General features: G+C 46.7%; 2 protein-coding genes across 11 annotated transcripts in view; one reads left to right on the forward strand and one right to left on the reverse strand.

Annotated features, from left to right (window-relative positions):
* TDRP (testis development related protein) overlaps positions 1–23,702 on the forward strand; it is a 67,598-nt gene that overhangs the window by 40,006 nt on the left and 3,890 nt on the right. The window contains exons 2-4 of one of the 6 annotated variants that reach the window (XR_009560565.2): positions 7,694–7,797; positions 9,514–10,187; positions 12,424–13,144. Coding sequence is in view for 3 of the 6 variants with exons in the window: in XM_030830542.3 (XP_030686402.2) it covers positions 5,255–5,317; positions 7,694–7,797; positions 9,514–9,859 (513 nt within the window). In the remaining 3 variants the exon portion in view is untranslated. Of the gene's footprint in view, positions 1–5,221; positions 5,318–7,250; positions 7,579–7,693; positions 7,798–9,513; positions 12,329–12,423; positions 19,688–23,702 lie in introns of those variants that run through there. The other 5 variants (XR_009560566.2, XR_009560564.2, XM_030830542.3 and 2 more) reach the window with 5 other exon arrangements.
* Positions 17,323–23,702, reverse strand: part of FBXO25 (F-box protein 25) — a 55,698-nt gene continuing 49,318 nt past the window's right edge. For 4 of the 5 annotated variants that reach the window (XM_070044638.1, XM_060291690.1, XM_070044637.1 and 1 more), the window contains one exon: positions 17,323–23,702. In XM_070044638.1, the coding sequence (XP_069900739.1) occupies positions 23,613–23,702 (90 nt within the window). In that variant the 3' untranslated portion in view covers positions 17,323–23,612. The other variant, XR_009560563.1, reaches the window with a different exon arrangement.

Raw genomic sequence — 23,702 nt, forward strand, 5'->3', positions numbered from 1 at the left:
CCGGAACAGGGCTCAAACCCGTGTCCCCTGCACTGGCAGGCGGATTATTAACCACTGCACCACCAGGGAAGTCCTGAATGTTAATTTTGTAACCTGCAGCTTTACTGACTTTATTGATTAGTTCTAACAGGTTTTTTTTGGTGGAGTCATTAGGATTTTCTGTATATAAAATCATGGATTCTGCAAATAGAAACAGTTTTCCTTCTTCCTTTCCAATTCTGATACTCTCTATTTCTCTGGCCTGACTGCTCTGGCTAGGACTTCCAGTAAGTACTGTATTGAATAGGAGTGGTGAGAGTGGACAGCCTTGTCTTGTTCCTGATCTTAGGGGAAAAGTTTTCGACCTTTCATCATTGAGTATGATGTTAGCTGTGGGCTTTTCATCTGTAGTCTTTATTATGCTGAGGTATGTTCCTTCCATACTTAAGAGTTTTTATCCTGAATGTTGAAAATTTTGTCAAATGCCTTTTCTGCATCTACTGAGATGGTATTTCTTTCCTTTCGTTCTATTAATGTGATGTATCACACTTATTTGATTTGTGTGTTTCAACCATCTTTGCATCCCAGGGAAATCCCACTCGATCATGGTGAATGATCCTTTTAATGTGCTGCTGAATTTGGTTTGCTAGTATTGAGAATTTTTGCATCTGTGTTCATCAGGAAAATTGGCCTGCCTATAATTTTTCTTTTCTTGCACTGTTCTTTTCTGACTTTGGTATCAGGATAATTCTGGCCTTGAAAAATGAGTTTACAAGTGTTCCTCTCCGATTTTCTGGAAGAGTTTGAGAAAAATTAATGTTAATTCTTCTTTAAATGTTTGATAAAATTCACCAGTGAAGCTCTCTGGTCCTGGACTTCTCTTCATTGGGAGATTTTTTAAATTACTGATTCAATTTCCTTACTAGTAAATGGTCTGTTCGGATTTTATATTTCTTCTTATTCAGTCTCAGTAGGTTATGTTTCTGAGAATCTTTCCATTTCATCTTGGTAGTCCAGTTTGTTGGCATGTAACTGTTCATAGTATTCTCTTATGGTTGTTTGTTTCTCTGTGATATGAGTTGTAATTTCATAGTAGCTTCTTATGATCCTTATATTTACATGGTATCAATTGTAATGTTTCTTTCATTTAGAATTTTGTTGATTTTGGTTCTGTTTTCCCTGGGGAGTCTAGATAAAGGTTTGTCAATTTTGTTTATGTTTTCAAAGAACCAACTCTTAGTTTTATAAATCTTTCTATCATTTTCTTGTTCTCTATTTCATTTATTTCTTCTCTTTATCATTTTCTTTATTCTACTAACTTTGGGCTCAGTTCGTCCTTTTTTTCCTACTTCCCTGAAGCACAGAGTTGTGTTACTTGGGATCTTCCTTGTTTCTGTGTGAACTTGTCTCTTAGAACTGCTTTCATTGCATCTGTAAGTTTTAGTATGCTGTGTTTCCATTTTTGTTTGTCTCCAGATAATAGTTTTATTTCCCCTTTAATATCTTCTTTGACCTGTGGGTTGTTCAAGAGAGCCTTGTTTAGTTTCCATGTATTCATGCAGTTTCCAGATTTCCTCCTCTTACTGATGGTATATGTTGTGGTCAGAGAAGATACTTACCATGCTTTCAGCCTTCTTGAATTTGCTCAGACTTGTTTTGTGGCCTAACATATGGTCTGTCATAGAAAACATTCCATGTGTGCTTGAAAGAACGTGTATTTTGCTGTCATGCTATATAGAATGTTCTGCATGTGTCTGTTAGGTTCATTTCATCTATAGTGTTGTTCAGACTCACTGTTTCCATATTGATTCTCTGGATGATGTATATCCATTGTTGAGAGTGGGGTATTAAATTCCCCAGCTATTACTGTATTGCAGTTTATTTCTCTTTTTAGCTCTGTTAGTTTTGTTTTGCTTTTTTGGCCACACTGCGTGACTTTGTGGGGTCTTAGTTCCCCAACCAGGGATCAGACCCAGGCCCTTAGCAGTGAAAGAGCTGAGTCCTAACCACTGGACTGCCAGGGAATTCCCTTAGGTCTGTTAGTTTTTACTTTATACATTTATGCGCTCCAGGGTTGGGTACATAAATATTAATTGTGTCTTCTTGATGGACTGACCCCTTTATCATTATATAATGGCCGCCTTTGTCCCTCTTTACCATTTGTAAAGTCTATTTTGTCTTGAAGTATCTTTTCCCATCATCCATTCACTCTCAGCCTATGTGTGTCTTTAAGGCTAAAGTGAGTCTCTTCGTAGGAAGCATATTGTTGGGTCTTGTTTTTTTTTTAATCCATTCAGTCATTTTGTGTCTTTTGATTGGAAACTTTAGTGCATTTAAATTTAATTATTGATAGGCAAGACACTTTGTTAATTTCTTTCTGGCTATGTCATAGATCCATTGTTACTTGCTTTTTATCCTGCTCTCTTTTGTTGTGGTTTTTGTTTGTTTTTTGGCTGCCTTGGGTCTTTGTTGCTGCGTGCGGGCTTTCTCTAGTTGCGGCGAGTGGGGACTGCTCTTCGTTGTGGCGCTCGGGCTTCTCATTGCAGTGGCTTCTCGTTGCAGAGCATGGGCTCTAGGCACACGGGCTTCAGTAGTTGTGGCACGTAGGCCCTAAAGCATGCAGCATTCAGTAGTTGCAGCACACGGGCTTCAGCAGTTGTGGCTCGTGGGCTCTAGAGCGCAGTAGTTGTGGCACACGGGCTTAGTTGCTCCGTGCCATGTGGGATCTTCCCAGACCAGGGATCGAACCTGTGTCCCCTGCATTGGCAAGCGGTATTTAACTTCTATTTCTTCTCCCCCTCACATTTTAGGTTACTGATATTATAGTTTACATATGTTTTATGTTGTATATCCAAGGACAGATTATTGTAGTTATGACTATTTTTAGTACTTTTTTTCTACTTTTAAGCTAGAGTTGTGATTTATGCACCACCACTACTACCATATTACAGACTCTAACTCTGACTATAAATTTACCTGTACTAGCGAGTTTTACACTACCTTCCTGTCTTTATGATGTTAATTAGAGTCCTTTTATTTTGCTGATGAGCTCCCTCAGCTTTTGTTTGTTTGGCAGAGTCTTTATCTCTCCTTATTTCTGAAGGACAGTTTTGCTGGTATAGAAATCTTAGTTGACAGTTTTTTCTTTTAGTATTTTATAACATTTTATAATATTGTATGTTAATTATAATTCAATAAATAAAGTAAAAATTTTAATAATTAAAAAAATATTTTGAATATATCATCCCATCCTCTCCTGGCCTGAAAAGTTTCTCTTAGAAATCTCTCCATAGTTTTATTGGGGGAGGGTAGCCCGTTCCCTTGTATGTAACTTGTCTCTTTTCTCTTGCTGCTTTCAAAATTGTTTGTCTTTGACTTTTAACAATTTAATTGTGTGTCTCAATGTAGATGTATTTAGGTTCAACCTATTTGGGGTCCTTTGGGTTTCATAGATCTGGATATCCATTTCTCTCCCCAGGCTTGAGACATTTTCAGCCATTATTGCTTTAAATATACTTTCTGTCCCTTTATCTTCTCCTGGAATTGCTGTAATGTGGATATTGTTGTTTCTGACTATGTTGCACAAGTCCCTCTGGCTTTCCTCATTCTTTCTTTTTTTTTTGCTCCTCTGACTGGATAATTTCAGCTGTCCTGTCTTCCAGGTCACTGATCATTTCAGTTGTTTCTCTGTATTGTGAAGGCTACTTTTGAAGCTCTCACTTGAAATTTTTCAGCTCAGTGACTGTTTTTCAGTTCCAGGATTTCTGGTGTGTGGTTTTCTTTTTGGTTTTGATGGTGTCTGCTTCTTTTTTGAACTCCTGTTTTGTTCATGTGTTGTTTCCTAATTTCATTTAGTTGTCTGTTATTGTGGTTCACTAAACTTCGTTAATAGGGTTATTCTGAATCCTTTGGTAGTTCACAGATACCACATTGCTTTTGGGTCAGTTACTGGAGCTTTCTGAGTTCCCTTTAGTGGTGTGACATTTACCTGCTGTCGTGATGCCTGACTCCTTACGTTGTCTTCTGCGCTTTTGAGTGAGTGGGTTCTTCTTCCAGGCCTTATAGATTCTTTGCTAGAGACAGTTCTTGAGCAGCTTAGTCTGGGTTTCTGGACCTGTCAGCTGCTAACGTGCTCAGGCAGATGGGGCTTGCTATGCGTGTTTACTCTGGGGCAAGGCCACTATCTGAGCCCTGGGCCCTGAGGTCCTGTTGGGTCGGGGGGTTGCTGCTGGCTGACAGTGTTCAGACAGGTTGGCTGGCTTGGTTCTCTGCCCACGTTGAGCCTGTAAGAGGGACCACAGGGCCTGGGTTCTCTGGTTAGGCTCCACAAACAGCCAGGATGGGACGCTATCCTCAGCAGTAGAGGGGGCTGTGCATTAGCTTCCGTGCCCTGGTGGGGCAGCAGCGTGGGCCTCAGGGTCTGCCCAGCTCAATGTCTGGGGTCCCAGATCTTACTGGACTGTGCCTGAATTCCCTGGCTACACGGGGCCACCGGTTCTGCTCTGCAGAAGGGAAGAACCTCGGGCTGTGCCCTCCACTCAGTTGCCACTGTAAGCAGGGCTGCTGGATAGACAGCACAGCCTCCTGTGTGCTCTGCTCAGGGCCCCTGGGCAGGCGGGCTGAAGGCTGTACTCAGCTGTGGGCGGGCCGTGGGTTAGTTTCCCCTCCCAGGGGCAGCAGCTGGTCAGGCTCTTTGTGGTCTCGACTCAAGCTGACCCACGCCCCAAGTTCCCTTGTCGGATGGTGCCGCTGGTTTTGCTTTGTGGGTGATCAGCTCTGCCTGTTGGACTCTGGTTGGCAAGGCTGGGAGCTTCACTCAGCCGTGGGCAGTGCTGTGAACTCACTTTCTGCCCAGGCAGAGCGGGAGGCCCGGAGAACCCAGTCGGGCTTTGTGCTCACGCGGGGCAGTAGACGAGGTGTGACAAGACCCTCCTGCTAAATTGCTCCAACAGAACGAGTTTTGGTAAGTTATGGATGACAACTTTCTTTCTAGGATTCCATAGATTTTCCTCCCATGGGATGTGAAGTACTTTTTTTTTTTAACGGAGTTATGGGCACAGGGAAAAGTAATTCTTCCTTGTTCGGAGCTGGAATTCATTTTCTCATCTCTTTTGGACAGCTTCTTGGGTACTGCTCAGTTTCATAGCGTATCACCTGTGTCTTCATTTTGGGGCCATCCCTTTCTCCTGGCTCTCGTCTCACTTATAAAGAATTTTTTTACCCCTGGCCCTTCTGACTGCAGGACGCATTTGAGTTTGTCATCTGCCCTCTGAGGATGGAAACTTCCTCACCCCACACCGCGAACGGCACCTGCCCTCCACACAGCCCACCTTTCCAGGTGAGCTCAGGAGCGCTTCCACGTCCACGGGCACCCTTCATGTGGCGCTTGTGGAGGGCAGCCTCCCTGAGATCAGGGGCAGAGCCCTTGGGCTGGGACCTGCTGGGTGGCTGCAGTCATGTCTGTGGGTGACATCCCCGTGTCCCTCTCGGGGTGCAGTTCAGGTGTAAACGTGGGCACTGCAGGCAGAGCAGGTCTGTCAGTGAAGGAGCGGTCTGGCTTTGACACATTCTTCTGGGATCGTTAAGCCCAGCGTGACGGCCGCGCTCCTGTAGGATGTGCCTGGCCCAGGGTGGGCCTCCCTCAGGCTGCCGGCGGGCCGTTTGCCCCACACTGTACGTGAGCGCTCACCACTCAGAACTCCTACTGCTCTGTCTGTAGATGTGACATCACTTGTCACTTAGTAGTTATCTGCCAGCAGAGAGAGGTTTTCGCACCTGGTCTCTCTGATTTCTTCCAGGTGCTGTGTCAGCTGTGACCTGGGACATCTGCTTGTTGGGGACGTGGAGCCTCGCTCTTACGTCACCTGGCAGGTATTGCCAGCCCTTGAGTGACGTGTGGCAGTGGGAGAGGTGTCCTGAGTCCCCACAACCAGAGGCCTGGATTCACATGCCGGGGACAGATGTGGCATCCAAGGGGGTGGGGTCACCTACAGGTTCTGAGCCCGGCCGGACTAGGGGCACCAAGGCCAGCCCATGGAGGGAGAGGCGGGAAGAAGGCTGCCCTTCTTGAGGGGCAGCAAGGTGGAGGCAAGCCTGGTGGGCAGTGTCCAGTGGGAGGTGTGGGTGAGGTTAGAGCTCAGGGTCTGACACGGGCCCTTATGCTCTCCACGGAGAGGTAGTGGGTGACAACCAGAGAGCTCTTTGGCTCACATGCATCCCTGCACCTGCCCAGAGGGCGAGCGCATCTGTGTTTCCCAATTACACGTGAGAAGAAGCTGGGAAGGGAGGGTTTAGAGGCAGAGGAGTAGGGAGAAGGGGGAGAATGCCCTAAGCCAGTGACACGTTCCTGCAGTGTGGGCCTCCTGGACTGAACGGCACAGGTGGTTTGTGTTGAGGTTTTTACTATTTTAAACGTTTTTAGACGCTCCTTTCGGTGGTGGTTTTATCTCTAGTTTCCCCCAAGCTCTGGGGCCCACATCTAAGACTTACCATCTCATTTCGATCATCTCAGCGATTTGTAGTAAGTTTCTCCTGTAGGCTACAGAGTGGTTGCCCTAGAACTCTTTCCCCCCGCCCCCAGTTTTATTGAGAAACTGACACGCGTCACTGTATAAATTCCACATGTGTAGTATGATGCTGTGACTGACATACGTCAGGAAGTGATGACCACGCTAGGGTTAGTTACCACCCATCATCTCGTGTAGATACAGGAAAAAGAAGGAAATAGGTTTTTCTCCTTGTGATGACAACATAGGATGTACTCTGTTAACAACCTTGCTGCACAGGCAGAGAGTGGGTTCCGTCCAGATCACTGCAATAGAGCAAGTCATGCCAAGTTTTTGATTTCCCAGCATGTATAAAAGTTGTGTTTATGCTAGATTGTAGTCTGTTAAATGTGCAGTAGTATTATGTCTTTAAAAACGTAGACACCTTAATTAAAAAATGCTTAATTGCTAAAAAGCATGCCAACCATCATCTGAGCCCTCAGTGAGACAATCAGCCCTGGAGGGGCGAGCGCGGCAGGGTCGCAAGCTGTTTGTTTCCTGTTCTGCGGATGGTCTCACACCACTGCTCGCTTGCAGCCTCCTGGTTCAGGTTTCAGTGCTGCTGCATTTTTAACATTTCAAAGCATTTAAAGCCAGGTCTGCCCTACGGGAGATGCCCTCCTCCATCCCCTTCAAAGAAAACCAGCTGCAGTTGGTGTGATTTTGGGCTCCAGGGACGTGAGAGTGGCTCACGGTAAAGGCAGTTAACACGAGACTTCTGGAGATGTCCTTCCTTTTCTCCATTCCTCCCTTATTACTGTATCTCTTTGAATCTGAGATGCCAGGCGTTAATTACATCCTGATTTCAGAAATGAAAAAGTAGAAAATCATTTGTCTTAGAATAAACAGAAATGCGTGGTTTCTTCTCAAAGTCCACCTGGAGGTTGGTGCAGCCCCGCACCTCGTGTCAGGAGCCCCACCGTCCCGACTGGCTTGGCGGCAGTGTGGTCACTGATCGTCTGTTATTAAACGTGGGTGGGTTTACCCACTGTCCTCACTGGGTAACGGAGATTACCTGCAACTGATGGGAAAAGTCGCTGTGCGGATACGGCAGGTAAGGAAATTGGTTCCAGCTTCTGTGCTGAATGCCAGCCCCGCAGTTACTGCATAACAGCTGTGACCTGTATATTCACTATGTCAGATGTGATCTTTTTTTAACCTTTTATTAGGTTCAGGGAGCGAGTTTCCGAGGCTGGAAAGAAGTGACTTCACTGTTTAACAAGGATGACGAGCAGCACCTGCTGGAAAGATGTAAATCCCCCAAGTCCAGAGGGTGAGTAGCTGCTATCTGGACAGCAGCCGTTCCAGCGGCGGTGGGGAAGCAGGGCAGTGTGCAGGGACGCTGAGGGCTTCCTTCCCCGTGTGAGGAGACAGAAATGAGTCGTACTGATTTTGACAGTAAGCACTTAGAAAGATTATGGAAAAGTGGAAAAAAAGCTTCTCTGACCAGCTCTCAAACTTTAACAGTAAATAGAACTTATGAGCCTTAAAGCAGCTTGTAGCCATGCTTAAGGTGTGTAGTAGTTTCAGAAAATCAAGAAAAAAACCCAGTTAAAAATGCAAAGGTTGATTGTAAACTGTAAAAGATTTTAGAAAATTGGGGCTTCCCTGGTGGTGCAGTGGTTAAGAATCCGCCTGCCAAGGGTAGGGGACATGAGTTCGAGCCCTGGTCCGGGAAGATCCCACATGCTGCAGAGCAACTAAGCCTGTGCACCACAACTACTGAGCCTGTGCTCTAGAGCCCGCAAGCCACAACTACTGGGCCCATGTGCCACAACTACTGAAGCCCACGCACCTAGAGCCCGTGCTCTGCAACAAGAGAAGCCACCGTAATGAGAAGCCTGCATGCCACAAGAGAAAGCCTGTGGACAGCAACAAAAACCCAACACAGCCAAAAATAAATAAATTTAAAAAAACAGATTTTAGAAAACTGAATATATTTAAGCTGACAGTGCTGCTAATTTATTATAAATATTTTGAAAGTTTAAAAAATGTATTTAGGGAGTTCCCTGGCAGTCCACTGGTTAGGACTCTGCACTTTCACTGCTGTGGGCCTGGATTTGATCCCTGGTTGGGGAACTAAGATCCCACAAGCCATGCGGCATGGCCAACAACAAAAAAATGTTTTTAAAGATGAAAATATAAGTTCAGTGACGACCTAGTGGAATTGCCAGTGGCAGGTGACTCCTGGTGAGTCTGACCGTAGAGAGGCTTCTCTCCCGAGGACCGGGTGCCTCGGCAGCACTCATGACCCCCCAGCACTGTCTGGCCCTCCCCTGCCTCTGACCCCGTGGTCGTGACCTCATGCGCCCTCTCTGCAGGGACTGTGTAAGTCGGTCCTCTTGGATGTCAGGGTGGCAGCTGACAGGGGGCCTGAAAACACGCCTGTGTCCTGGCCCCTCGGTCCAATTAAATGAGACTCTGAAGGGGTTGGGCCTGGACGCCGGCGTTTTTACCCGTGTCCTGGGGATGCTCCCAGCCGCCAGGCTGGGGGACTGCGGCCAGAGCCCTGAGTCGTGTGTGAACATTCGCCTCCACAGTCGGCCGTATTTTCCTCAGAGCGCACAGCGCTCTGAGCTCTGAACATCTGAGGCTGCAGCTCTGAATAAACCTGTGGAAAACTGAACCTGTGGTAAATGGAGTAACCCCCCGTTTCTGAATCTGGACCTGGGGCTTCTTTTCTCAGGTTGGTTCAGAGACGAGCTCGGCCTTCCGTGTGGCCTTGAGACAGTCTGCTTTTTTCTCTTCTGTTTGAGAGTGACTTTGCATTTTGCCAAGTGTGGTACCTTAAATACAGCGTTCACAAGTTTCCCTAATCATGTGTAGTGACTGCTTTTTCCTTATTAATATTTCAAGTTTTACGTATAAATCTGTGTGAGCTTTCCAAACAAGACTTTTTTAAAAAAGAACCTTTTATTTTGTAAAATAAACACAACTTGAGGCTCTGAGATGATTGATCACCAACACTTAACTCTTTCGTCTCCTGTAGAACTAACTTACGATTAAAAGAAGACTTGAAGACGGAGAAGAAGTCTGGATTTTGGGACAATTTGGTTTTGAAACAGAGTACACAGTCTAAGAAACCAGATGAGATCGAAGGTTGGGAGCCACCAAAACTTATTCTTGAAGACGTGGCAGCCAACTCGGGCGACCCCATGAGTGACCGTCTGTCCGGGCCGGGCTGGGAAGAGGACGCCAGGGGCTCCACCAAGTACACCAGCCTGGCCGGTGCCGGGAACAGCTCGCGCTGGAGCCTCAGGTCAGCGGGGAAGCTGGTCAGCATCCGTCGGCAGAGCAGAGGCCACCTGACGGACGACTGGGAGGAGCTGGAGTGACGGCCCCACTCCTGCGAGTTCACAAACCAAGGTCTGCCTGATTTTGCACCTTTGTATCTCATTTCATTCAGATTCCTAGAGTTTGCTGTATCACAGTGTGTTTTTAGTAGAGTATCAAGTTTGGTCTTTCCCTGATGAAAACTGCAGAGAATCTGCCCTGTGCTGTTTTATTTGGACTCTCCTCTTCAAATGCTTACTTAGGAAATTCCTCAGTGGACACGAACAGGGACCGCACATCAACTGCCTTATGTGGAAACGTCCTCCTGTCGTCCACGTGTTGCTGAGACTGGAGACGTGAGGTTTGCTGCTGTCCGGGAGGAGCGCAGTGGTAATTTGCATTTTGCCACAAAACCGTCTTCCTGTGTCCTCGGTTGCAGTTCTTTGTTCCGTGTCTTGATCCCTTTCTCTGCATGTAGCACATACGTGTAGTCTATGACACAAGAATGTAGCAGCTGCGCAGTTCTCTTCTGTTGCCAGAAACCTGCAATCCAGGTGTAAAATGAATCTTCCAAAGGTCATGTTACATTGTGTTAACTCTTCTTTTGTACTAAATTTTAAAATATGCAAGCAGAATAAACCCTGGAGAAGCAAAGGCTGTATCTGATCAGCGTGAATGCACTGTCTGCAAACGCGTCTTCATCTCCAGCCTCCTGTACGCGCATTAGATGATGACAGTGGTTCTTACCTTGAGGTTTTATTTTTATTTCTCCTGAACTTTTAAATATTGATCTTATTTTCTTCTAAAACTTTGTTCTCGGTTTTTGATTGCAGATCAAAGAATGCTATATATAAAGCATGGATCAGTTTTAGTAACTTGACAGTTAATTTTGTTTGGAAAATAATAACTCGCTTGTTAAGAGTTAAAACTGTATGTAAAATGATGAAAGTGCCTCTCTTCTCTAACACCCAGGGTTTTGTTTTTCCAAATGAGAGACTGGCTGGTTTGGGCACGTCACTGAGGCATCTCGTGTGTCTCCAGACTTGCTCTCTGCCTCCCTGATAGACTGGCCCCGTGGTCAGGTACCCGTGCACGTGTGTCCTCAGCAGGACAGCTCCGATCCACAGGAGTACGTGTCTATCTCAGGTCACGGTGGCTTCACAGAGAAGGTATTGGGGTTTTTTGGTTAAAAACAAAAACCTCCAGTTACACTGTGCATTCCTCTCTTTAAAAGCCACTGTCCTCAGTGTTCAGTTCTGTGCTGTTCGACGTAAAGGGGTGCCATTTAGCATTTCTGTGGACTCCGGGGGGTGACAGTGTCTGCCTGTCATCTGTCATTTCTCAATCAGTCATCTGTTTACACTCTGTCATCTCCAGCCGTCTATGTACAATGTATACCTGTCCTCTAACCATCTCTCTCTGTCTACGTAGCGTCCATCAGTCATCTATGTCCATCTTTTTCTAAGAGACAAGAAGTTTACTTCACTGAGCCTTGAAAGGGGGACATGTAAGTGGTGGTAAAATCCAGTTTGCGTTAGAACCTTGAAATGTTAATACTGGAACTGAAAACCGTGTTTCCTCGGGGAAACAGTTCAGTCCATAGACTGTAGTCCTTCTCCCTAAAGAGAAGCTTGCTGTGGCTGCAGACGAGCTCCAGGCCGTCATTTACGCGAGGATTTTAAAGCAGGAGCCGCGGGCTTGTCTTGGGCTAATCCTGTGTTGAGGTGCAGGGAGGCAGACCTCGTGTCCGAGGCTCTAGGCAGGGAGCTCAGCACGGTGGTGGGGACAGTGTCCTCACTGTGGGGAGCCTGTGCCCGTGTGCTGTGACACTCAGTGCCCGTGACACACCCGTGGTGCACAGCTGGCAGAACAACTCTTCATACCATTGTTCTCAAAACCAGACCGGGGTTGGAATATGCACATAAATCACACTTATCTACAAAGATAAACGTAAAAATGAATTTTTCTTCTGTTGTATCTGATTAAACAAAAATATTTGTGGGTTTTAATATAAATATTTATTGGTATGCTTTGGGGGAAAGATATTTTTTCTTGATAGAATTTACCGAAGCATCTTTGTTTTGTTCACTGGCTGATGAGAGAAGAGGTTTGTTTGAATTCTGTAAAAACATAGCTTCTCTGTGTGAAGAGTGAAGTGTCTGCTCTTTCGACTGTCGTTTTTAACAGAAAAGTGATTGGCTTCAAAGAAGGTTGAATTCTTAATGCTGAGGTTTTTTAAAATAAAACATGCTTTCTACACTCTGACTGTTAGTTTGCACGGTTACTGGCATCTGCTTCTGGTGACTCAGTCACTCAGAGCTGATGGTGCCCGTCTCGACACCTTCAGCCTCATTTAAGATGCCAACAGAATGTGTAGACTCACAAATAAACGACCACCTTCAGCCTCAGCTGTCAGGGTCATCGTTTGTGGATCTGAATGGACGCTGTTTGGGAACAGCAGGCGCTGCGCCTGCCCTGCCCTGGGCCCGCTTCCGATTTTACTGCAGTGACTCCACGAGTTAGAGCCTGAAGCAAGCCCCCCCTCAGCACCCAGCTGACAGGAGGACGTTCTTTACTTAATCATCTTCATCTTGTAAAAAGGTTTCCATCTGTTTTTCTCAAACAGTGGCCTCTTCTGGAGAGAAACCCTGACCTCCCTTAGGGACTGGATGACCACGATGCCGTCTCAAGCCAGGTGACACGTCCGAGTCCCACCACCTTCCTTTCCCGTGGTGTGCGTGTTTCTGCCTTTCCCTCGCTGGTCTCCTGGCCTGTCCCTGCCCTCGTCCCCTCTTCCTCCCCTCCCCCCCACCTCACCCACTCCTGCTCCCGTCCTGCTCTACACCTGCCTCTGGGGGCGTGTGCTTCCGCTGGTGGTTTCAGACCCTGAACCTCAGGTGCTCACTCACAGACATACGTCACCAGATATTTTCTGACTGTTGTCACAGGCCGGGGACTTTCTCTTCTTTCTCCCCATTTACTTCTAGCCATTTGTATATATATATACTTTCTAGTTTTTATGGTTCTCAGTTGATATTTGAACAAAAGAAGGGCAGGACACTATTTAATAAGCTTTAAAGAAATGAATTGGCTAAAAATTTAACTTTGTGATAAAATAGTCCAAAGGGGGGTACAGACGGTGCTGAATGACTAACCAAGGGACCTGCTGCTGCCACTGCTTTCTTTTGGCAGAAGAGCGGTTCTGGGTGATGGATGCGGGGCAGGAACGCCCTCCGAGGGGGTTTCCCAGCGCCTGTGCCCTGAGGACAGGCACCGTCACTTCCTAGTAGTTGCCGCTTCACCACAAGGGTCTGATGGGGCTGTGACCCACACGTGATGCTGTCGTGGTGAGTGCGTGTCCTCACGGCTGTGTTCTGTAGTTTGTAATCGTGGATACAGGACCCAGCCTGGTCCAGAACTGTCTGCAGGGCACCTCCTGGGTCGCAGGGTCCCTTGGGGCTCCTGGGGCAGGGGGGTGGGGTAGGGGGGTGGATGGCCACATCCTGTCCCAGCCTGGTCCACTCGGTGCTGGCCAGCTGTTAACGTTCAGCCAGCTGAATGCACCTGTTTTCAGAAAAAGCGCTACTTTGTAACCTAAATGGCTTTCGATTCATGTTGTGCAGAGTCACGTTGCAATGAAAAATTACCAATCTTCACTAATAGCAGAACAAAGTGATGAACTATTGATAGATTTTGCCCACTGTTGAAAAATGTAAAATTTCTACTGAAAGAAGCCGTCTCAGGATTTGGAAAATATTTGAGCTGTGTCCTTTAGTAACAGGGTGATGAACGCAAAGGTGACCCCCAGGGTGTGAGGTGTCACATGGGTCTAGAAGGAAAGCCCCGCATAGCTGGGTAGCACCCCGGATTTGGTGCCCCTGATGAGGTGATCGTGTTACCCTGGAAACAGTGGCCCAGCACCCGACTTTCCTCAAACCCACGGGGAGAATGACGTGGCAGACGAGACCTTTTAACGGTTGCATTCGGATGAGGGATTGCAGGTGACTTTCACCTCTATGTTTTTCACGCCTTCTGGGGTATTTTGAAAAATCAGTTAGACAAGCGTACAGACCGTATTAACAAGCAAACCAGCTCCGCTCTGGGTTTTTCTAACCATGTCGTCTCCCCGCTGTGTTCGCACAAGGACAGGTCAGGGCGCTGCGGCTGGGCCTGAGGTCATGGGAAGGTGAGGTGTGGCCGGGCCAGCCCTGCAGGGGGCCCTGACCCGCTCGGTAGTGAAGCCATGGGGGTAATAAACCGAAAATTGGCTTCTTCCCTGTGAGGAAGAGGCCGTCTTTTCTGACCGAGTGTCTGTGTTCCAGTTCCCAAGTGGCGACTCTAGCCTTCATGCAGAAATTCTGAATTTAGAAATGGTGGCTTTAAACAGAACAGCAAGGGAGAGATGACACGTGGCTGTGGCGTGTGCATCTGCCTCGCGGGGGGAGGGCGGTGAGGAGACCTCAGACTCTGGCGTCGGGCGAGGGTCTCAGGCGCCGTCCACTCCACTCCCTGGTGCCGCCCGGCCTCCTGCGGGGCACCTGGTCCATCGGGGCTCCCAGAGGCGGTGCCGCTGCGCCCGTTTCCCAGATGATCAGAGTGAGGCTCCGAGGGTATTTGTGCCCAGGCACTCATTGGACCAGGAGCTGAGATCCAGGTGGGGAAGCCGGAGGCACCTGCTGTTCTGAGGGGTCTGACGTGTCCCCAGCACTGGTTGGGGGTGCAGGGCCTGGCTTCAGACTCACAGGGACGGGGTCTAAATGCTGGCTTAGACCTCGGGAGGCCACACAGTTTGTCCCTCGTCGCAGAAGGCGTGGCTGGACAGGGTGTGGCTGGCATGGAATGCGGTGGTGAGGGCCAGGCGAGGCTGCGGGGCGTCGGGGCAGGTGTCCCCACCTGGCGGTCCCTCCTGGACGGGTGGAGCCCCCTGCCCGTATGCACCGGGCAAACGTTTTCATGAAGCGGACGGAGCATGGGATTCAGTGGGGTGAGGAGGCCGTGTAGCTGGTGGACGGGAAGCTGAGAGGCTGGCAGAGTTTGGGAGACGTTCCTGGGGCAGCAGGGGTGCCAGGGCCTCGGAGCGGGAGGTTACTCCAGATCTGCAGGCTCTGCGAGGCTGGTTCAAGGAAAGGGGCTCCTCCTGGACTAAGCTTTTCGCACCTGTCAGCCACCCAGGGTCCCGATGGTGAGGAAGCCAGCGCCCAGCTTCCGTGCATTCACAGCTCATCCAGGAGAACCATCCCCAGTGAAACAGTCATTCTCCTTTTAACAACAGGAAAGGCCACGCTCGGCTGTGAACAAGAGTCCCCACACCTCGGTCACTCTGTGGGTCCTGAGGAATTGGGGGCCCCCGGGTCTCAGTGTGTGTGGGAGTGTTAAGAGTTGTGCTTTTTCTGTACAGCGTGTGCCACTCCTGAGCCCGGTAGCAGCAGGCATGTGCAAGGGAGGCCAGATTACACCTAAACCTCTAAGTGGTGGTTATTTTTCATAATTAACCCGTCACATTTCAATTTGGAAGTGACAGGCATTTCAGTTTTTAAAAACTGTATTATGGAAAATATCTATGCAAAGGTAAGAACAGTGCAGTGGGCAACTCAGCCACTGAGATTCCACAGTTGCTGAACGTGTCATATTTGCTTCACGTGTGTTTTACCTGATAAACGATTTCAAGGCTGAGATATATATTCACCACTTAAAAGTAAATTACAGACATCGTGACGTTTCGCTCCTGAATGCGTACAGCATGCATTTCTAAAAACGAAGCTATTCCCCCAGCATAACTAACTACTACGTCAATGGCACACCTCACAAAATTAACCATTCCCTAACATCATCCGATACCCATAGATACAGCCAGGTTTTCCCAGTTGTCTGGAAAATGTCCTTTTAGCTGCTTTTAATCTTGTCCTCAAGACCACGACATGGTGTGTGCATTGTGCCTGGCCTGCTGCAGGGGCTCAGCCGATACTCAGGTAGGTGTGAAATGTGGGCATGGGGATGACAGGTTCCCTCCCGCCTCGCCTGCCTGCAGTTGCCTCTCTCCGCCTGCAGGAATGTGTGTCTGGGGACTTGCTTCTGTACAAATCCACCGCTTTGTGCTGGGTTCTGATACTCAAGAGTCCTTTCTCTGGGTATCGGCCAAGTTTCTGATTCTGTCCCAGGCCTCTGTCATCTGTCTTCTGGTCGCCAGTCTCCCTCCAGGGTCTTTGGCCTCAGTGAAGTGGTGGACAAGTTTATATAATTAGAAGTTAATGTCTCAGCATGACTTTTCAGAATTGCAGAATTTAGTGATAAAGGCAGGGTAGAATTTTAGCTTTCAAGAGAGTTGAATAAATCTGGAAGGGGGTGGTGATGGGAAAAATATCATTTGCTTTGAGTTTTCTTTCTGAGAAGTATTTCTTTCTTTAGAGGCTAGGGTTTCAAAATTCTCTTCTCCCTAGAAACTTAGAACTGGCTCAGTAAGCTAGCAGGAGGATGCCAAGAATTTTTGTTCTGTAAGAAATCTCCAAAGCTCAACATGCAGAAGCACCTGGAAGACCAGTTTCCCTTGGGAACCAGTGAGCAGGACCCAGATGAGGGCATTGCTCTCCCCCAGGAGATACGCAGCTCTATTCTAGTACTTCGCTGTTTCTCTCACTTTATAATTTTGGGTGCTTACAGATCTTCAAAAGGCAATGTGAGATAAAATACTGGAAAGATATCAAAATGTAAGTAATTACCTTGAAGTAGAATTATGGGTAGCATTTTCTTTTTTTTTGTATATTGGCTTTTTAACAAAACTTTTTACAGTGAATATAATTACTTTTGTGATAAAAAAAACAGGGCGACAAATGTTGTTGAAAAAGTAACACCTCAGTTTTTAAATGGAAAATAGCAAACATATCCAAAAGAAGAAACAAAATTATATAAATCATGGGCTGGCACACTACAGCCTGGTGGACAACTGTGGCCGTCCCCCTGTACTTACTTATATGGCATACAAGTTAAGAATGTTTACATTTTCAAATGGTAGAACAACTTAAAAGAATAATATACTGTGACACATGAAATCCCACAGAGTTTAATTGGAACACTCGCTATCAATGTCCCCCACGCAGCTGAAGTCTGAGTTACGTATAGATTGTCTATGGCTGCAAGAGAGAATGTGGGCCCTGGAAAGCCAAAAATATTTAACACCTGCCTCCTCACAGAAAATCTGCTGAACCCTGGTGAAAACTCCTTCATGTACACATCCTTCCCCTCTACAGTTTTCAGCTCCTGGCCAGTCTTGTTTTATCTTTAGTCACCCCCTAGCCTCAACCAAGAGAATTAACTATGTTAAAGTAAATCCCATAATCCTGTAATTTCATCATCTTCATGTTGTTTAAATTAAAAAGTTGAGAATTTATCAAGAAGATGTAATAATCATAAACATACATGAACAAACATTAGAGCTTCTAAACATATGAAGCAAACACTGAGGAAAGAAGAGCCAGCTCTATATTATAGTAGGAGACCCCAATACCCCACTTCAAGAAGAGACAATATCCACCATTAGATCAATCAATTTAATACACGTTATCATACACAGAACAAAGGAAAAACATGATCATTTCAATTGATGCAGAAAAAGCAGTTGACAAAATTCAACACCCTTTCACGATGGAAATACTCAACTAATTCTGAATAGAAGGAAACTGCCCCAACATTATACAGCCATATAAAAAGTCCCAGCTGACACCCTCTCAATGCTGAAAGACTGAAAGCTTTTCCTCTAAGATCAGGAACAAGACAAAATGCCCACTCTCACTACTTCTGTTCCACACAGATTGGAAGTCTGCACCAGACAGAGCCATCTGGGCAAGAAAAAGAAATAAAGCATCCAAATTGGAAAGGAAGTATTAAAATTTTCTGTTTGCAGGTGGCATGATCTTACATGTAGAAAATCCTAAAGACAACAAAAAAATCAACATACAAACATCAGTTGCATTTCTATACAATAACAATGAAAAATCCAAAGAGGAAATTAAGAAAATTTCATTTTTTAATGGCAACAAAAAGAATAAAACACTTAGGAATGAACTGAGTGAAAAAAGGCTGAAAGAAAAAGACACAAATAAATGGAAGCCATCCCATGTTCATGGATTGGAAAACTTCCACCCAAAGCAATCTATAAAGTCAATACAATCCCCACCCAAGTCATAATGGCATATTTGGTCAAATGATTTTCAACAAGGGTGCCAAAACCATTCAGTAGGGAAAGGACAGTCAACACATGTTGCTGGGAAAACCACATATCCACATGCAGACGAATGAAGTTGGATCCTTACCTTATTATGCTATGTGCAAAAATTAAAACTATAAAACTCTTAGAAGAAAACATAGGGAGAAAGCTTCATGACATTGGATTTGGCAATGAAGTCCTGGATATGACAAAATGTGCAGGCACCGAAAAAAAGAATAGAGAAATCGGACATCAAAATTTAAAACCTCTGTGCGTCCAAGGACACAGTCAACAGAGTGAAAAGGCAACCTAGGGAATCGGAGAGAACATTTTCAAGTTGTCTAGCTGATAAGGACTTAGTGTCCAGAGTTGTAGTAGTTCTTTCTATATTCAACAACAAAGCCACATACAACTCAATTAAAAAGAGGGCAAAGGACCTGAATAGACATTTCCCCAAGAAAGACATATAAACAGCCAACAAGCACAGGAGAAGATGCTCAACATCACTTCTCATCAGGGAAATGAAAATCAAAGCCATAATGAGATATCACCTCCCAACCATGTGGACAACTACTATAAAAAACAAACAAAAAAAGCCCAACCTCACAAGATAACAAGTGTTGGTGAGGATGTAGAGAAACTGGAGCCCCTGGGCACTGTTAGAGGCTGCACCATTGTACACTCCCACCATGGAAGATAGTACGGTGGTTCCTCAAAATATTAACTATATAATTAGCACATGATCCAGCAATTCCACTTCTGGGTATACATTCAAAAGGAAACGAAACCTTTATCTAGAAGAGAGATTTGTACACCATGTTCACAGCAGCCCAAAGGTGGAAGCAACCCAAGTGCCCATCAACAGACAGAGAAACAGAAATGTGGTCCAACCACACAATGGAACACTATTCAGCTCACAAGTGAAGGAAATCCTGAGCGATGCTACAACACGGATGAAAAGACAACTACTTTATGATTCCAGTTACATGGTGTGTCTACAGCAGTCAGATCCATAGAGACAAAGTAGATGGTGGGGGCCAGAGGCTGGTGGGTGGGGAAGGGGAATTAGTGTTTAATGGGGACAATTTCTGTTTGTAGAGATAAAAAGTGTTCTGTAGATGATGGTGGTGGTGTTTGCACAACAATGTGAATGTACCTAATGCCACTGGACTGTACACTGAAACATGGTTAAGATGGCAAATTTTATGTGTATTTTACTGCAATTAAAATTTTTTAATGACATTTGAATTTTCTATGTAGATTAAATAGTAAAAAGCTACTTGCATTCGTCTGTGCAAATTTCTCAAATGACTGTCAAAGAAAAGTGAAAATTTTATCCAAATAATAAAAACAACATAGTTGAGGTGTCTCTCCTGTCTGACACAGAAGAACAAACACCGTGTGTGGAGAATCTCGCCATCCTGAGCGAGAGACACGTGAAAAGCCCTCTCGCGTCCTCAGGTGGCTGTGCTCTGAGCACCTCTGTTCTCCATGTGGGCCTGAGTCGGTGCTGGGGGTGGGGAGGGCAGCAGAACCCCCAGGAATACGCCTGAGAGATGCATGTGCCAATGACACCCAGAAGGTGCTGGCGAGGGGGCACTGCAGTCACACCTGTGCGGTGGGAAGGAGCAGGCCACACCAGCCATAGCAGGGGTCGGGAAGGTGCACGTGGCACGTCCCTGCTGGGATTCTGGGGGGCGCCCAGGGGACACTGTTCTCCAAAAGTGAGGGTCTGCTTCCTCTGCAAAAAGGGACAGAAAGCAGAGCTTGTCGGGAGTGAGGTCAGAAGACGCGACCACACCCAGATAGGAGCAGGGGGGTGCGAGCTGAGAAGCAAGTGGATGTCGGGCCTTTCAGCCGAGCAGGTGTCGGCAGCAGGAAATCACTGGGTCCCTCAGGGTTTTCCCTCCCAGGTTTGCAGATCCTTGGGTATCTCACCGGGTGGGGGTGATGCTGCGTTTGGTGGGGAATACAGGAAAGGGAGAGGAGTGAAGCATATGCATTTTCTCACACCGTTAATGAAAGAAAGAAATGTCATAAGCCAAGACAGCTTCTGCCTTTTCATCTGTGGTTTTCAGCACACTTCCTTCTGTAACTATGGAGGAAAGCAGCAGATGAAGTTTACAGCCTGTTTATTGCTAGGTTAGGGCCCATGATGAAGAAAATGAGCTCTAACCAAGATACGTCTCAGCTATCCCGTTAAAGGCAAAGGATTTTCCAAAAGGGAGGATGTCACTAAACTGAAAACAGACGCTTCTCCTCAGTAACTTCAGTTTCCAAGGAATTATCCTAATGCTTAAAGGAGGACACACACCAATTCTTCACAAACCCTTCCCAGAAAATGGGAGGGAACACTCCCAAGGCAAGCCCCTTCTAGGAGGCTGTTTTCACCCTGATACCAAAACCAGACAAAGACTCACCAGAAAAGCACAGCTAATCTCTCTTGTGAAAATGCTCAGTAAAACCAGCAAACTAAACCCACCAACTGTGTATGGAAACCACATGGGACGTGGGCCTGAAAATGCAAGGTTGGTTCAACACACAAAAGTCAACACACGACCACCTCTGTAGATGTAGAAAGAGCACTCGAAAAAATCTAACATCCTTTCATGATTAAAAAAAAAAACAAACACGTCAACAAAGCGAGGCTGGATGGGAGCACCTCACCCTGATCCAGGCGTCCACAGAGAGGCCCAGCATGCACCACACCCACAGGCGAAGGGCAGGGAGCCTCCCAGGAACATGCTAGGATGTGTGTGCACTGCCATCCACGTGCATGGGGGTCTGGCCGGAAAGCTGGGAAGGAGAGGAGAGAGGGAAGGAGGGAGGGAAGAAAGAAGGAAAGGTGAAAAGCCACCTCTATTTGCAGAGGACACGATGTATATCCACGTCCTAAGGAATCTACAAAAAATACCGCTAGGTTTAATTAGCGATTTCAGCAAAGTTACAGGATACAAAATCAGTATACAAACACCTTACATGAGCATTTTGTTTGATTCTGTATGTTTGTTAGAATCTGTATGATTCTAAAAGCAGCATTTACAGCAGAAATAACATCAAATCCTTCAATACTGTCCCTAAAGGAGACATGGTTCTCCATGGACAGCCCTGAGCAAACGCACAACAGATGCCATGAAACTCCCAGACTAGCACCTGGACCTGCTGCAGAACCTAACCTGGCTCCTCCTGGCCCATGAGTCACAACCCGGGTGAGAAAATGTACCTCAAGGCAAAGGAAGACGCCACAGACTTCCAGATGCCACTTCCTGAGGGTGGCAGTTCCCGCAGGAGTGGCTCTGGGCCCACTCCTGGCCGTGCTGAGAGGGTAGAGGGCGTGCAGATGACACATCGTGGGAAGCGACACCGTGCAGCCCGAGTCTGGTGAGCCCTCTGATGGAGCCACACTCAGAAATGACACATGAACCTGCAGCTCAGGACGATCCCTCCCTTCCTGTTCACGTCATCTGATCTTCCGTAAATGAGTGATCAGGACCCAGGAACTGTGTGCCTGGAACTCTCTGCCTGCCCCCAAATGTATCCTGCTCACGCCCCCTCCCAGTGCTGCGGGCTCAGGCACACCTGCTATAGGTTTTGCCAATGCCTGTGTGCGGTTTTGGGTCCAAGCACATCTGCTGCCTCTGGAAACGGGCTAATTAATAGGGGGAACAGCTGGACTCTTCTCCCAAGACTTTTAATGTTATCTGGGGAAAAAACTCACTTCAAGAGGTTAACGTCCTCCTAAGAAGAAACTTATACAAAAAAGACTAACACCCCAAGAGTAAAACAGGCAAAGAACACAATTAGGTAATTTGCCAAAGCAAAACAAAATACAGGGCTTCCCTAGTGGCGCAGTGGTTAAGAACCCGCCTGCCAACGCAGGGGGCACGGGTTCGAGCTCTGGTCTGGGAAGATCCCACATTCCGCAGAGCAGCTAAGCCCATGTGCCACAACTACAGAGCCTGCGTGCTGCAAACACTGAAGCCTACGTGCCTAGAGCCCGTGCTCTGCAACGAGAAGCCACCAGAATGAGAAGCACGTGCACCACAATGAAGAGTAGCCCCCGCTCGCCTCAACTAGAGAAAGCCCGCACACAACAATGAAGACCCAGCTCAGACAAAAATAAATAAATTTATATGTTAAAAAAATACAGAAACAACTCGCCAATAAGCTTTCAGAAGACATGTCCTACCTCATAGCCTCTTCACGTCCATCTCCGGGGGAGAAAGATGCCGCCTTCCATCCTCGCCAGTGCTCCGGAAACATCCTTACAAACAACTGACTCCTTTCCCTGGTTCTGCTTCTCGTTTATCGTAAGGAGATCAGCAGATGCACACAGGTGCACACGTGGTGATGCTGATCACAAAGTGATCTGTTCCAGCTGTGTGGTACCAGGTCGCCAGTAAAAACCATATTTTCACAAACACTTTTGAAAAAAAGGCTGGTTATAAAATGAAAACAGTATATATGATGTTTACGGTTTTATGAAAAGCTTTCACCCAATACACACAGAGGGAAACTATCATTTGACAATTAAGCATAGTCTTGGCTGTGTCAGTTCAGCACAGAATGTAGTGAAAATACACTCTTTATTTACAAATATGCAAAACAGCAAATTTCCATGTGCTAAGAAGGAAGTAGAAATGACTTTGCTTGGGTCCTTGACCCTGTTCAGTCTCCCCTACACCTGCCGGGGCCATTCCTGCATTCCTTCTGGCAAGCACAGCTATCTCTGGGTGGCAGGGTTATATGCAAGTTTTATTCTTTTATAAACCTTTATTTTCAAAATTTTCTAAAACGTACATGCAATACTTTGAAAATAAAACAATCTTTGAAAGGTTTCAATAAATGATATCAAAATCATCGATACTACTTCCTTCAGTAAGATGCAAAACTGATGAAGTTAAAATCGGTAGATAAACATGATTTATTACTTTGCCTGCAAAAGGGGATTCAGAGCAGTACAGTGCAGGTCACACTGGGCTGGCCCCCAGGTTAGGGCCCCTGCCTGCCAGCATCGGGCCATGAGCCCAGGATCACAGCCCCAGACTCAGGCCTTTGTGGGTCTTGGATGTCTGCACAATTCACAACCCAACGCTGAGCACCCAGAAGACATGCACATACTTCCCTGGGTTCCTTCTGTATCCAAGGGGATTCATATGGACACGACCAATACAGTTAAAATACATCTCAAGAAAAATAAATATTCTGCACAATGTCCTTACAAGGATCAATGATCTATCCCCGCCCCCGATCACTACAAAATCAGGAAACTATCATTTGACAATTAAGAAGCGTATGCTTGGCTGTTAGTGTCAGTTCAGCACAGGATGCGGTGCTGAAAATACAGACTCTTTCTGAACCACATTCACAAACATGCAAAGTTGCACATTTTAATGCGCTTAGAAGAAAAGCATTTTTTAAAGAAGGAAGTAGAAATGATTTTCCTTGGGCTCCCTGGCCCCACTTCACGGGTGGAAACAACAGATGCTCCCGCCCGCAGGTGCCAGGGCACTTTTCCACGTCCCTCCACGCCCTCCAGCCTGGGCACCAGGTCACGGCTCGGTCACGAAGGACGCGTCCTACCACGCTGCCCAGGCCACGGCGCGGTGGGGCCCTTAGAACTTGAAGAGGTCGATGAAGTGCTGCGGGGACACGGGCGTGAAGCAGCTGTCGGGGTCAGCAGCCGTGCAGGGGTGGCCCGAGTC

The sequence above is a fragment of the Globicephala melas genome, chromosome 21 (assembly GCF_963455315.2).
Source record: "Globicephala melas chromosome 21, mGloMel1.2, whole genome shotgun sequence".
Classification (NCBI taxonomy): Eukaryota; Metazoa; Chordata; class Mammalia; order Artiodactyla; family Delphinidae; genus Globicephala; species Globicephala melas.